The sequence below is a fragment of the Phoenix dactylifera genome, unplaced genomic scaffold (genome assembly GCF_009389715.1).
Source record: "Phoenix dactylifera cultivar Barhee BC4 unplaced genomic scaffold, palm_55x_up_171113_PBpolish2nd_filt_p 000764F, whole genome shotgun sequence".
NCBI classification, from domain to species: Eukaryota; Viridiplantae; Streptophyta; class Magnoliopsida; order Arecales; family Arecaceae; genus Phoenix; species Phoenix dactylifera.
The window spans coordinates 68645-84592 of record NW_024068135.1 but is presented as its reverse complement, the minus strand read 5'-3'; the positions used below and the strand labels follow the sequence as shown (position 1 = coordinate 84592).

At 37.8% G+C, this 15948-nt stretch overlaps 1 protein-coding gene across 1 annotated transcript in view; it reads right to left on the bottom strand.

Annotated features, from left to right (window-relative positions):
* LOC103697359 (nicotinamidase 2-like) overlaps window positions 1-11092 on the bottom strand; it is a 34537-nt gene extending 23445 nt beyond the window's left edge. Inside the window, exon 1 of the mRNA XM_039120262.1 lies at window positions 10395-11092. Within this exon, the coding sequence (XP_038976190.1) occupies window positions 10396-10998 (603 nt within the window). The 5' untranslated portion in view covers window positions 10999-11092 and the 3' untranslated portion in view covers window position 10395. The remainder of the gene's footprint in view (window positions 1-10394) is intronic.
* Window positions 11093-15948: the final 4856 nt, after the last annotated feature.

Genomic DNA, 15948 nt, shown 5'->3' with positions numbered 1-15948 from the left:
AAGCTTGATCTTTATGTGCTAAGAACATAACCCAAGTGTATCTAGAATAATCATCTACAATGACTAGACCATATTTATTTCCACCTAGGCTTGTTGTTCTAGTTGGTCCGAATAGGTCCATGTGTAATAATTCTAGAGGTCTAGAGGTAGAGACACATTTTATGGATTTAAAGGAATTCCTAGATTGTTTGCCATATTGACAAGCTTCACATATTTTATTCTTTTCAAATCTTAGTTTTGGCAAACCTATCACAGAATCTCTTTTAACTAGTTTAGATATTGTGTCCATGCTTGCATGACCTAACTTACGGTGCCATAACCAACTAGCATCATTGTCCTTAGTTTCATTAACAACTAAGCATGGGTTGTGTTTGGCAAGATCCTCAAGATCTACAACATACACATTCCCACGTCTTATTCCTTTAAAAACTAAACTATTATCATTTGGGTTTGTTATGATGCATAGTGATGGTTTAAACATAACATTATAGCCTCTATCACATAATTGACTAATGCTTAATAAATTATGCTTAAGACCATCAACATATCGAACATTATCAATAAAAGTAGAAGGGGTAATTTGAACTTTACCTATACCAATGATGTGACCTTGGTTATTGTCTCCAAAAGTCACAGCACCTCCCTTCTTAGCTTCAAGGGTGAAGAATTGATCCTTGTCACCCATCATGTGTCTTGAGCAGCCACTATCCAAGTACCAGAAATTTTTGTTGACCTTGGCTGCAAGACACTCCTACACAAGCAAATCATGTAATCTTAGGTACCCAAGTTTTCTTGGGTCCTTCATGGTTAGTCATGTTGGTTCCTTTTGGAACCCATACCCTTTTAATTTTTCCTTTTGTTTTTCCTTTTCTATAATTACACACATTTGCCTTATGTCCTAATTTTCCACAACAAAAACAGGTTATTTTCTTAGTTTTACTTTCTCCTGCTTTAACAAAGAAGTTATTAAGAAGTTTTTGCTTATTTTTAGGTTTATATCCTAAACCTGCTCTATTGAATACTGCACGTTGACTATTAAGTATCATATTTAATTTTTCAGAACTATAAGTAAATTTCTCAACCAAAGGTTTGTATTTTCCAAGTTCTTTAGTTAGAGTTTGTTTTTCCGTTTTTAGAGTATTCAAGTCTTTTATGAGATTTTCGTTTAAGATTTGTTTATTGTTTTTAAGTTCTGAAATTTTCTTAGTTAGTTTTTCATTATCTTTACTTAAGGTGTTAGTTTTTTTAATTAAGAGTTGGTTGCTTGTCTTAAGTTCTAGATTTTCTTTGGTGATACAGTCCTTATCCTTAACTAGTTTATCATATTTATGTATGTAAGTTTGATTAGCTAGTTTTAGCTCTTTATTCTTAATGTTTATAGCCTTATATTCAATCATTAGTTCATTAAATGCATCATAAAGTTCATCAAAAGTAAAATCTAGATGCGTTTCGGATGTTACCTCATTTTCGTTGGCCATGAAGCAGAAATTAGCCTTTTCTTCTTGTTCCTCATCCGATGATGAAGATGATGCGTCGGAGTCCGATAAGGTGGTGACAAGGGCTTTCTTCTTCTTGTACTTGCTGCCCTTCTTAAGTAAGGAACACTCAGCTCTGATGTGTCCCGGCTTCTTGCACTCATAGCATCCAATCCCCTCATTTTCCCTTTCCTTACCTTTATCCTTGCGATAGAAATTTGAGGGGCCTCTCCTTTGATGATAGGACTTCTTGTGGTTGATGAATTTTCTGAACTTGCGCACAAGAAGAGCCTCATCATCATCTCCCTCATGATCTTCTTCTTCACTGCTGCTACTGCAGGACAAATCTTTGTTAGATGATGTGGATTTAAGAGCTATTACCTTTTTCTTATGTGAGGACTCTTCTTCGCTGTGTTGCTTCATGGTTAGCTCGTGAGTCATTAGGGATCCAAGGAGCTCTTCAAGTGGAAGCTTGTTCAAGTCCTTAGCTTCTTGGATTGCCGTCACCTTGGCTTCCCATGACCTTGGTAGACATCGAAGAATCTTCCTGACAAGCTCACTGTTAGTATAGTTTTTGCCAAGGCTTTTTAGGCCATTGACAATGTCAGTGAATCTAGTGAACATGCAAGTGATTGTTTCATTAGAATCCATTTTAAATAGTTCATACTTATGAACCAATATATTTATTTTGGATTCTTTGACTTGATTCGTGCCCTCATGGGTCACTTCAAGTCTATCCCAAATCTCTTTTGCAGAATTGCAAGTAGAGACTCTATTGAATTCATTCCTATCTAGTGCACAGTAAAGCACATTCATTGCTTTAGAATTGAGTTGTGCCTTTCTCATGTCGTGTTCATCCCAATCCTTTTCGAGTTTGGGTACAGTGACCCCCTCTACATAAATGGATGGGATGTATGGCCCATTTGCTACAATGGTCCACATCTCATAGTCTTGGGCTTGGATGAATATTCTCATCCTAACCTTCCAATATGAGTAGTCAGATCCATTAAAGAATGGGGGTCTTTGGGTGGACTGACCCTCAATGTGAGAAGATCCAAATGGGGTTGTCATTTTGATCTTTGACTCTTAGGGTAGAAGAGTTTAGGCTCTGATACCACTTGTTGCCCAGATAGACAACCCAAGAGGGGGGGTGAATTAGGTTTTAAAATAATTTGGCTATTAAAACTTTTGTGGATAACTAATTAATGCTTTTGCGAGATGATTAATTAGTTTCTATGTGCGGTGAATGAAATGCGAGAGATAGAGAGAGACAAACAATCACAAACACAATGTTTTATAGTGGTTCGGAGCTAACCCTTGCTCCTACGTCCACTCCCCAAGTCTCACTTGGGAATTCACTATAACCCCTTGGATTACAGCCGGTTGTTTTCCAAGCTCACAACCAAACTTGTTGTTTTACGAGCTCACAACGAACTCGGTCGGTTTTTCCAGGCTCACCGACTAGAACCAACCCGATTGTTTTTCCGGGATCACAATCGAACCCTTACACGTTGGTTTTACACTCGGCTCACCAACCAACCTCAATACCCTTGATTCAATCCCCCGATTGAACCAAGCAAAGACAAGATGGAAGTAAAAAGGAGTAACAGAAAAACAGAGCTTCTCAAAAGCAGATAAATAACAATATAAACAAAAGAGAAGTTAGAAGCCCTCAAACACGTTTGAGTTGGAGTAGAGTAGGGCTTCTTGAACTTCGGGTCTCCTCTTGAATGTCTGGTCGACTTGAATGCAGGAGGAGATCTCTTTCAATGTTGGGAAGTAGGCGGATGCAGTTAATGTTGCTCTTCCCTCTTTTCCGTTGAAAACCAGGTTGCAGAGATTGAAAGCTTGATTACTTTGAGTGGAATGATTGTTCTCTTCCTTGCTACAGTCTTCTGTGGCTATTTAAGCCATCCCCCACGGAAACTAGCCGTTAGAGACCTTTTTCTGCCCGTTCTGCACACTCTGCACAGCCTGACAATATGTCCGTTGGTGGGTTGGAGTCGACTCGCGCGATCAGGAGTCGACTCGGCTGTAGCGGGAGTCGACTCATGCTTTTCTGGAGTCGACTCGGCAACTGTTCCGGATTTGAATTAAAGTCGCCTCTTCGACTGGGAGTCGACTCGACTTGACCCGGAGTCGACTCGCCAACTTCTGGAGCTGACTTGGCATTTTCGGAGTCGGCTCATCCCATGGAGTCCGTGGATCTATTTTTGAACTTGGTCCACTCGAGTCGACTCGACAATCCTGGGAGTCGACTCGGCGCTCAGAGCCCGAACTCTCGATCTACTGTCTTTTGGCTCGTCCAGTCTTGGAGTCGACTCGAACTGTTCCGGAGTCGACTCGGCTCTCAGTTTCCGAAACTTAGTCTTCTGTGTTTTTAGTGAAGCGCTGCCTTGGAGTCGACTCGAGCTGTCTGGGAGTCGACTCGAATCTCAGAGACAGCAAATTGGTCTTCTGTCTTCTTTGGGGTCGCGGTGTCTCGGAGTCGACTCGTGCAATGCGGGAGTCGACTCGAATCTCAGAGTCCGAAAAACGCTCTCTGACTTTTGCCTTGTGTACTGCTGAGAGTCGACTCTCACTATCTTTGGAGTCGACCTGCCAACCATCGGAGTCGACTCGCGTTCCACAGGAGTCGACTCGAATCTCAGGGTCGAAAACCGCTCTCTGACTTTTCTGCCTGTAACTCCTTGGAGTCGACTCATACTTCTCCGGAGTCGACTCGGTAAACATCGGAGTCGACTCGCGCACTTCAGGAGTCGACTCGCTGACAGATTTTGAGTTGATGCTTTCTGTTTGTCTGTCTGTTCTCAGTTGGAGTCGACTCGTAATGGTCAGGAGTCGACTCGAGCCCGTGCCAGTGATCCTGATACGCTTGGAGTCGACTCGTAATACTTTGGAGTCGACTCGAGTCTCAGACTTTGGTTCAAACTGACTTCTTAACTTATCCAAAATATTATGAACCAAGTCTTGAGACACTTAGACAAGATTTTCACTGAAACACTCAATTGAATTCATTAGTAAACAACATATATACTCTAATGCTTTGAGCTCATCAAAATCAAATAGGGTTTTAATCAATCACTCCACAGAATCGTCCCTCCTCTCTTTTCTTTTTTTTTCTCCCGACCTTGGGAAGGATCCAATGAAGGTGTGCCATGAGACATCAAGATTGCCCAGACTGGAGAGCGAGAATCTCAAGGTGAAGCTGTGAGTGGACTAGGCTATGGTGGAGAATCGAAATTTGCTTTGATACCAACTGACGCAAGACAAAGGGAGAAGGAGAGGGAAGAAGAGGAAAAAGAAGAGGGAAGAAAAGAGAGGTAGAAGGAGAAAAAATATGAAGAAGAAGCAACTCAATATTCTAAATAATTCAAAACTTATCTTTTCAATTACATATCAGTGGATAATTATAGACCCAAAATCCTAATAAGACTCTGTATAGAAATAAAATACTGAAGTCCTTACAAAACTCTAGTCCTAATAAAATTAAAATTCTCTAATTTTCAAATAAAATAAAATTAACCCAAAAAAATAAAATTTTCTAATTTCTATATTTGCGCCTAACAGTAGTGTGCCTAGGTATCTTATAGGATGGTCCTCCGTCAGAAACCTTGCACAATGAATAAAGGTAGATGTAAAAATATTACAAAAAAGATGCAATTAAGAATGCTCAGGCATTACCAAGAATGGTCCTTAAAAAACTAATCTACGAAAATAGTTTTGGCTACCATCAAAACCAGAACCAACTACCTACATGCCCCACTTATTGTCAATTTTAACACTGCTAGCTCTTCCAATCCGCGCATCTGCCTACTTGGTTATAGCTACAGCCATTTCCTACCTTAACTGTTCGAACATTGGCACTCCTACTACCCCTTATCTCTTAGCCATACACACTATATCCCATTTTACAAGATAAATTCCTTTAGCCCATAGGCTCCAAACTCTTTATAAAAAGTCATTTTTGAATCCCCAAAAAAACTTTAGCACCATTTTTCTTTTGAGAAATATCAGCATCATGAATTGAGGACTTAAAGATAATATAATACATAGAAAATGGACAAACTTTAATAATGTGATTGTTCTACAAAATGAAACACTTTGACGTGGTAGCCAATTACTCGATCCTAGTTATGTACTTTTGGCTTTCGCAAGCTGAAAGGTTGCTCCAACATCAAAGTATTAAGCACAATATCCATTAAAATATCAGCATTCAATAATAGTCAGATTGATTTATGTAAAGCCTTAATGTATTCCATAGTTCTTATAGGAAGTCAACTAGGAACTTAGTAATAAACATAGCTCAAGATGGAGACAGGTCAAGGGGCCATGGCGGCATGCACTAAACTTTTACAATTTCTTTGCAATTCCCTTGTGGTGACTACCCTTAAATACTGCTATTTCCAGATCCCTCACCCACCCCTACTCAAAAAAACGAAACCCTTCTCTCTTTCTAAATGTATGAGAAAAAGTTTTGTCATCTCATCCTTCTACTATGAGAAAATTGGGCCCTCCTAACCACTCTCATCTTTATCACACAAGTACTTCAACTCCTATTCGTTTCATTGAATCTCACTTGTTCACTCCTCGTCTTCAATTTGTGATGAAAGGTCGACTAGTTCTGGATTGGGGAAGGGAAGTCCACACAATGCAAGGCAGTGGTATCAATTGAGTGAATCGGTCAAGCTAAGACCGGAAAACGTGGGTTCCATTAAACTACCAGCCAATAACCCTAACTAGTTTTCCTAGAATCACTCTTCGAGTCTCTAATATCTCAATTCAAACCTAAAAAAATTCTTTTCCAGTCTCACTTTATCTAATTAAATAAAGAAAGGAAAAGAAACAAACTAGCGCAATACCTGCTTGTCTCCATAACTCCAACCAAAAAATCATCCCCTTCCAACTCTCTCTCCCCTCCAGTTATTGAGTTGAAGCAGAAATTAGACATTTCTAATTTTCAGTCCTATTTGGTGAACAAGATATTCTCCTCACAACAAGTATAATGTTTTCTTTTCTTCTTCAAACTTAATTAGCTATAATAAATATTAATTTATGTGGTTGGTTGTCAGTTTCAATTGAATGTTCTGCTCTGCTATAATCAATTCATAAATATCAAGTATTTTCTCTTTTTGTATATTGTCTGAGAACTTCCATTTGAATTATGAAGAATGTATGCTTCAACTATTATCATAATATCAGAAATAGTGCTCTGGATAGATTTTGTTTTGCTTGTAATTAATGATTTAACTGTTGGTAATTAGCCAAAGCTTATTTTGTATTTTGTCATATTTTTTGAAAAAAGAACGATCATTAAAATTTGAGTCTGACAATATCCACTTTGTAGATATGGTGAAATTTACTTCAAAAATTATCACAGACTTTATTTTTATCACAGCAACAACACTAATTAAAAAAAAATTCATCAAATCAACCATTTAAACATGGTAATATTGAATTAGGCTTCATCATAATGTTGTGAAAATTGCAAGAATATTGTAACGAAAGGTGTAAAAATCATTAGCATAAATAGGTATATCAAGTTCTCACAATGGAATCTTGGCCCCTCCTCCATTGGTAAAATCCTAGCTCTATCCCTGTCAAGATGTCTTATGAAAATGCAAAAGAGTGTGTGTAAAAGTGAATGATCTTTTTGACTATGAAAGGCAGGCAAACTCTTCAATGGTGTGTGGAGCTCCAGTCAAAGGGTCATCCACCTCCACACCACATGCATTGCACATTGAACATTCTAGCAATACTAAATCCAAATTCTAGAGTGTCATCTATGAGGCTCCAAGTTGTGTGGTTATCGATATCTACACAGTTATAACCAATGTATGTTGTGCCGGAACTGGGCCCTGTACCGGTTGCTTGGTGCCACGGGTCGGTATGGCCCCATGCCGTGCCGTACCATGCCGTGATGGCCCAGTACCGACACAGTAAAGACGGGGGAGAGGGAGAACGAGAGAGAGGAAGAGAGAGAGAGCGCGGGAGGGAGAAAGGGAGAGGGAGAGGAAGGAAGAGAGAGGCCTTCCTCTTTTTTCTTCTCCTGGTCCCCCTCCGGCAACGACATCTTAGTTTCTTTGCCGGAACTGTCCCGGTCTGCCGCCAGTACAGCTCAATATGTTCCAAATCGAACGGTTCGGGACGGTTCCGCCGACCATGGCTATAACCATTCCCATCTTTATATTTATATTCAGTTGTTATTTTGATACAATGGTATAGAGCGACTAAGCCTTTCAAAAGGGGTGTGTATTTATCATATGACATAAATAATAAACTCAGATTTTAGAATTGCATCTATCCATAATATCTCTAGTATGCATGCATGAGTGCATGCACACACGCATGCATACATACACATATGTATGTATGCATGTATATAAATGCGTATATTATATGTATGCTTATGTGCACATTTGTAACTTTTCTTTTTATAAATGGCATCTTATATATACATGTATATAAATACGTATATACTTATGTGCACATTTGTAACTTTCCTTTTTATAAATGACATCTCAATGCTTATAAGGGAGTGAGATTACTCAGATTGGACCACAAGTAAAGATTTGAACTGAAAAAGTAAAAATAACTTATATGTGAAAAAGTTGCTACTAGAGATATCCTATTCAAAACCTTGACCAAAGCTCAAGCCTTTACCATGATAAGCAACTAATAGAGCTTGACTATTTTATATCTTAAGATAGGGATAAATAAGCTCCTCCGTAGCCCAAATAAGACCAATAAATGTCCTTCACAACTCCGAGATACAAAAATTAGGGAGTTTGGACTTACGCAGGCACTTTAAGATCCCACCAAAGTGCATGTGCATAATTTCGAATAAACAAAATCACATGTAAAACATGTGGGGCTACATCAGTATACCAGATTTAGGATTCCAATCGAAGACTTAGAAATGTATGGTTTATCAACACTTGATCAATCCAACCTATCAGAATATCTCAAGTAACATGGATGATTTAGGTTACAAGTGACCTCAAAAATGGTGCTATGGCGAACTTCTAAGGTCGGAGCATTGTAAGATGTGAACCCTATACATCATAGTTCAACCATTTATGCTTGTTTCCCATCATTATAACCAGTAACTCATGATGTTTGTCCTTAGGAAAATAATATAACACCATAGAACCTTTAAGGTATAGCTTGACATGCATTCATTTGGTCCAAAAGATTAATCAGACACTGGATTAATTATTTTCCCCAAAATCATTTGCAAAATAACAAATATACTAAATTTATATTTATCAAATATGCAAATATAAGCTTAACAATACAATTTTATTTATGGATTTATTTTGTCTAATTAATCCTTTCTGGCTGAACTAGTTATTCTCCTATTTAAGGTAGGGGATTCCTTGTTAAATATCTCATAAATCCTCAATTTTCATCTCAAATACCTAATAAGCCCACATATTCTTGGTCTACACAACCTGAATATAAATAAGCTAAGCCCATGCTAGTTCATATGGATCTGAAAAGTTGAGCAACATGCAATACATATCATATGATTAGATTAAGCAATATGCAAGACATATCACATACTGAGAACATCATCAATCCTAACAGTGTGATTTCTCCTATTTCAGGTAGGGGTTTCCCTGATAAACATCTCATAAATCCTCAATTTTAGCCCCAAGTACCTACAGAATTAAAAACCTATCTTGGTTTTCATGACCTAGACCTAAACATAAAAGTAACTAGACCGATGCTAGTTCATATGGATAGATAAGGTCAAACAATATGCAAGATATATCATACAAGGAGAACATCATCAATCCTAAAATGTGGTTTCTACTAGAAATGTTTGACACACCCAAGATGATAAGGTCATCATCCTCAGGTAGTAGCCATATGAAGGGAGTATGCAACCTTGTCCCTAGCTATGACATATTTAAGAAATAACAAACCGGAGTCTGGGTTCTCCCTTGATTTTCTTAATCAATTAACTAAGTTTAATATCATGTAGCAATCTTATACTAACGTAAGCATACCCAAATATGTCTGGATTGATTACAGATAATTACTTTAGTGTCTCATATAATGCATCTCATACAAAATTCAAGGCTTTGTTAGCAGACCAACTCCGAAAGTTTCAAACCACCCACTTTGAACTGTGAGACAAGTAATTTGTATTTTTTCTTCAAGAAATCTTAGTTCCTCTCCTAATCTAAGTTTATAAATAGGATTTAACTAAAGCAATGGTTTAATGATCAAAACATTTAGTCATATTACAATTCTGTTGGATAGATAGGGATTGCTGAAATCATAAATGATCCAACATTTAGAACACATGATTGGAATGCTCAGATATAGAGAAAGTGCACTATTAAGCAGTTAAAGAATAGAATGGAAGAGAGTTCGTGTGGTAAATTGGTGGAATGAAGAAGTTAAAATCATAAAGTTTTCATACAAAATGAAAACAACAATATGGCTATTTTGCTTTCTAGAAAATGACTTTAACAAACAGTTATAAGAAACTTGAAGTAAATTCCATATACTCATCAATGCAATAAATTGTGGCATATACTCCACATAAATAGTATATTTTGATCAAGTGGCATAAAATTATGAAAAAGTACGATAAATTGCTTAACCAATGATTGCAAAAAAAATCAACTTAGTTGTATAACCCACCAAAGAATGCATCGGTAATAATTCCCAAGAAAAAAATCCAAAACTTAGACACATCTTTGAAATCAAACACATTTATAGGAGAAAGCAGGAACAAAATCAGCTTACGGCATATTGGCACCACCAAAATATCTACTCTCTATTGCTCTTCCATACAAAGTAAGCATTAGATTTTATGTCCAGCAAAGCACCAACTGAAGCTCGAATTACATACTCCAAAAGTACAACTTTCGAAAGGAGACTGAGATGGTCAGGCTTTCTAACCTCAGGCCTTGCGGCCAACAGCCGCCTCAAGCCTGTTGCAGTCCACCAGATAGGCGAACCCGTAGGCCATGTTCTTGAGGGTGGCCTCGTGGAGGTCTCTGTTCGATGTCGCGGTGGCATCCGTGGAGAAGAAGACCCGGAAACCCCTGACGAAGGCCTCCCTGGCCGTGGTCTCGCAGCAGAGGTTCGTCATCACCCCGGTGACGATCACCTCCTCCACGCCCATCCCGCGCAAAATTTCCTCCAGATCCGTCCCGGCGAACGCGCTGTAGGTGCTTTTCTCGACCACCCGGTCGCCGGGATGGCGGCCCAGGTCCGGGAGGAGCTCGGACTCTGGGGTGCCGTCGAAGATGAGGTTGCCGGCCCACCGCTCGCCGAGCATGCCATAGTCGGCGGGGGAGCGGTGGCGGTGGCGGGTGAAGAGGACGGGGACGCCAGCCGCGCGGCAGAGGGCGACGGTGGTGCGGAGGGCGGGGAGGATGGGGGCGGCCGTGGAGGCGAAGTAGTTCTGCATGTCGATGACGAGGAGGGCGGCGGCCTTCGGATTGGGGTCTCGCCGCCGGATCTCGTACTTGGAGTAGGAGGCGGCGGTGAAGGCTGCCATGGCTGGCTGGACGGCGGAGAGAGAGCCTAGAATGGAGGAGATCGAACTACGGAGTACAGGTGGGATTAAGTTCAGTGGTGTTTGTATATTAAAAATAATTTTTATAATTTTATTCGATTCGCCCCGTTTAGCTCTACTCCAGTGGCGTTTGTATATTAAAAATAATTTTTATAATTTTATTCGATTCGCCCCGTTTAACCCCACTCGCTCCACTCTGAGATAAGTACAAAAACGGATTATGGTCCCTACTAAGGCTGCAAATGGGTCGGGTTGACTCGACCCAGCCCGACTCCGAATTTTAGGACCCACGGATCCGAGTCGGATCCTAAAATTGGACCCGAATCATTTTCCGGGTCGGATCTGGATTTACCGAACAGACCCGATCCGACCCAACTGGACCCGAAGAGAGAAAGAGAGAGGGGGAAAAAGCAAAAGAGAGTTTTTTTTCTCTTTTTTTTTGTGTGGGTCGTGGCACTATTGGTCCGTCAGGATCCTCTCTCGGTCTATTACACTGTTGATACCTCTGGGTCGTGTCTCAGTAGCTGGCTTTTTTTTTTTTCCTTTGGATTTTTGGTTTCTGTTTTTTTTTAACTTTTACAGGGAGGAAGTGAGGGAACATCGAACTGAGTATGGGTCATGTGCCAGTTTTCTGCAATGGAATTGGATTTTGGAAGAAGGTCTGGGATTTTTTTTTGTCCTCGTGAGAGGGGAGCTGGGAGACACCAAGTTTCGTCCAATCAGTCATATGGACAAAAAATAGTGTGATATGAAATTTGGCTTGTAGACCGACTTAGCTAGTAAGTCGAAGATCAATTGCAAGTCTTTCAAGTCATGGGTCACCCAGCACCTCATAATTATGATATGACCAAATTAGATTTGCCCAAATTCTTTCTCAAAAATACAAAAAAACTGGATCCGATTCAGACCCAAACCCGACCCGACTCGGACCCGGATCCGATCTGAACCCAACTCGGATCCAACCCGACCCGACCCGATCTTTAACCGGGTCGGGTCTGGGTCCAAAATTAGGACCCGAATAAAAAACCGGGTCGGATCGGGGTCACCCAGGATCCGACCCGATCCGACCCATTTGCACCCCTAGTCCCTACAGCCATCCCTATCCCTACTACAAAGGGGGAAAAAAAAAAGAGTTGGAGAGACTTCTCAGAACCCCTAATGCTCTATACGTTAGTAAGTTGATATATCAAATAATTTTTGGTTGAAAGACAAAAAGGGCATGATCACCAAATCTTTTAAATCTATTTTGAGTCCTATAAATAAAACGAGATGTAGCTTAAGTTACAAATATGAAACAGTCTTCTTATTTGGATACCTAGCTATATATAATTTTTTGTATGTATACTCTCCTAAATATATAAAATTACATTAATATTTTCATAAAATTACTATTTGCATGAATATTATTCTTTTTTCTTACTCTTGCATATGTACCTTACCATTTAACGTTGTTAAAAAATAAACGGCTTAAAACTAAAATAACTGAAATACCCTTATGAGTAGATATACAAAAAAACGTTATAAGAGTATACATGCAAATAATAACTTTACGAGGATATTCATATAATTTTTCCTATCTATAAGGGTATACATTTAAAAAATCTATTTAAAAAAAGATCAAAATTTGGCTGAAATTTGCTAAGTATTTTATGATTCAGTTGGATCGATAAGTCAAAAAAAATTGAGCCACATTGTTAATTTTTATTTTTAAGATTATGACTCGATCAAGTTGGAATATTAGGTGATTATTTTGGTAATGCTATTCTCCATTTGATTTGAGATAATTATCATTATTGAATCTATAATATCTACATATTCTTCATTATTTTTAAAATATTAAAGCATATCCTATTTAAATTAATTATAAATGCTTAATTAGTAAAATATTTTTTAGTAATTTGTAAATGTTGAGTTATTGTTTGTTTCTGAGGTAAGAATTTTATAATAACAACATGGTTCGTTCTATAAGAATTGATATTAACATGAGATCATGTGACATGATAATATGAATTATCATTCTAACTCAGTTAGCCAACTTCTCAAACTCATTCTAAAAACATTGTAGGAACTTTAGGAGACTATTACAGCAAATCATTCTAAAGCTCCAAAAGCTGCAGTTAAGAGGAAGGAAATCCCAGATGCTGAGAAAAGCAAAGTTGTAGGTGAGAAAGCAAAACAGAAGGGAGTTCCATCATTGGTAGAGGAGCTGGAAGCCAAAAAAAAAAGGAGAGTTTGAAAGATGGGAGAACTGCTGAGGGTGTCAAGGTTTGCACTATTTGCAATATTGTGGTCAACAGTGAGAAAGTGTTCCAGTACCATATTGCAGGGCAGAAGCATGCTATCATGGTGAAAAAAATGCAAGCACAAAAAGTTGCAGCTGCATCAGATATAATATTAGAATTGTTGGGGCATAGCCATGGGGGCCCCACTGGTCAACTCACAAAGGTTTTAAGTTGGCTGGTACAATATTAGGATTGTTAGTTGGGACAACAAGCATGGCAAACATGTCCTTTGGATGTATGATCTTTTTCTGTTTTTGGATGAAGATGTCTAAATTATTTTTGCTATGCATAAGTTGACCAACAATGTTCTTTTTAGAAGAATTTAAACCTAATTTAAGCATAAATCTAACTTTACTACTAAGGTTTACAAATTTACCCATGGATACTAATTGAATTAATGGATCTAATATGATGAGGCATGCTCTAATCTACTAGACTACTGCATCCAAGGTCCCATAGGCTGTCAACTAATATATTTCAAATATATTTTTTCTTCTTTTCTTAAAAGACTACCGCAAATGACATCGATATGAATTTGGCCAAACAAGAAAGAACAGATTTTCACTATACCATATTTCAAATATTTTAAAACTTTAAATATATTGTCATATACATAATTTGTATTTGAAGTATTATTGACAAATTAGTTACTTGGTTTGACCTAGCTTATAGAGTCCTAATGCTCTTAAGCAAATAATAAAGCCTAAAGTTAGAGCCACATGCTGTAATATGCCTTTGGTGAATATCTAATTTAAATTTTTGATATGTTACTTTAACCATTTCTGGTGAAAATTACTTTTTGCATGTATCATGCTACTCCTTGCTTCATTTCTTGCTCATGTTCCACAATATTAAATCTTTGCTTGCATAGTTGAAGATTTTATGAATAATTTTAAAATAAAAAATACATAAAGTTTTGTCGTGTGGATTATACGGTTCAATACATTTGTCTTCATTAGTTTTTGAACACAAAAATGAAAAACAAAGGCATACATAGATATTACAAATTTCTACAAACATCTATCTATTATTAACCTTTTATGCTTTTCTTTTGTATTTCTTATTTAAAATGCAATCAATTCATGATACTCCGTTGTATTTGTTTGTGCTGAGACCTAGAGTACTGCAGATAAACGGGGATGGAGCACAATGTTTCACATATCCTTTTTTCCCCGTTTTCAAAGAAAAGTTTAAGATATAACAATAAAAATACTTTATCTTACAAATCCATGTGATTTAGTAACCCCAAATGAAATAAATGGCTGGAACTCTGGACAACATGTTACATAGATAATATGCATTTTATGTTGAATTAAATTAAATATTTTAAAATTTTGAAAACTAAATTAGTTAACGGCCAAGTGGCAAGCATCCAGAGCAAGAGCAAATATGGAAAAATTTCCAAAGAAAGCAAACCATGACAAGTATCATGCATCCAGCGCAAGAGCAAGCATAGAAAGGCCCCTCGAAGAAAGAAGAAAACGTGGATGGCCAAGATGCAATAAGTCGAAGGATCAAAGGAGTACAAGAAGACACGTCATCAATCCGCGGGAGAGGAATCTTCTTCTTTTGACACGCCTGAGCCTATATAAAGGGCTCTAGGGATCATTTCAAAAGACAATCAAAATTTTTTCTTCTCCCAATTCCAAGAGTCTAGATAAAAAGGGCTCTAGGGATCATTGGGGAGAAAAGAAATAAAGAAAATTTTTCTTCTCTTCATAATTTTTTTTTAAGTTTCTTTTGAGGTATCTGCAAGTGTGAACGTGCTCTACTTTCTTCCCTGGAGGCGCACTGACGGGAAAGACGTGGTTCTGTATTGGGTCGTCGTATCTCTAGGAGATCTGTGCTAGCAGATCCTTGCGTGGGGGCATAAACTTTCCAGGGACAGCGCATTAGCGTGCTTCGATCCACAGGCCATCTTCTCTCTCTTTCTTCATTTTATTATTATATTGTCAAGTTAATTATTTGCTAGTTTATTCTTCTTAATTATTGTTTTTGAATATTAGAAATATTTAATTTATCAATTATATTTGTGCATCTAGGCTAACAATCCAGAAAAGTTTATGTACTGTTAGCACTAGATTTTAGATTGCAATATTCATGTTGTTATGTATATGTGATGCATGAACATTAAATATAATGACTTAAACATGAATTAAATCTGATTACATGTGATTAATTACAAAAACTCAGATCTGAAAATATGTTTTAAGAACTGAAAGATTGTAATTAATATGTAATTAAAAAGAAATATGCAATGATCAAAACTTTCATAAGTCTAAACTTAATTGAGAATTAAGTGTTATGAAATAAAATTGTAACTCAATTAATTGACATTGCATAATTATTTGGGCATATGGGTTAGCTTGAATCAAGTTCCTAGGATTGGGTTAGACCTAAGGTTAGAATCATACATGGACAAATAGAATTAATTGATCAAATCTAATTAAGTAGTAACTAGATTAGGTCAAGGAAATTCTAGGTCAATTTACAATAGTTGTAGATGGATCAACTCCGTGTCTTTGATTAGACCAAGATGGAACTTGATTTAGGCTCAGAGGTGTAGCCCGAGTCATTTGAGTAATCAAATCGAAATTGATTAACCAGTCGGTGTCTAAGGTAAGTTTGGCAGTTTTGACCGGTGGTTTTT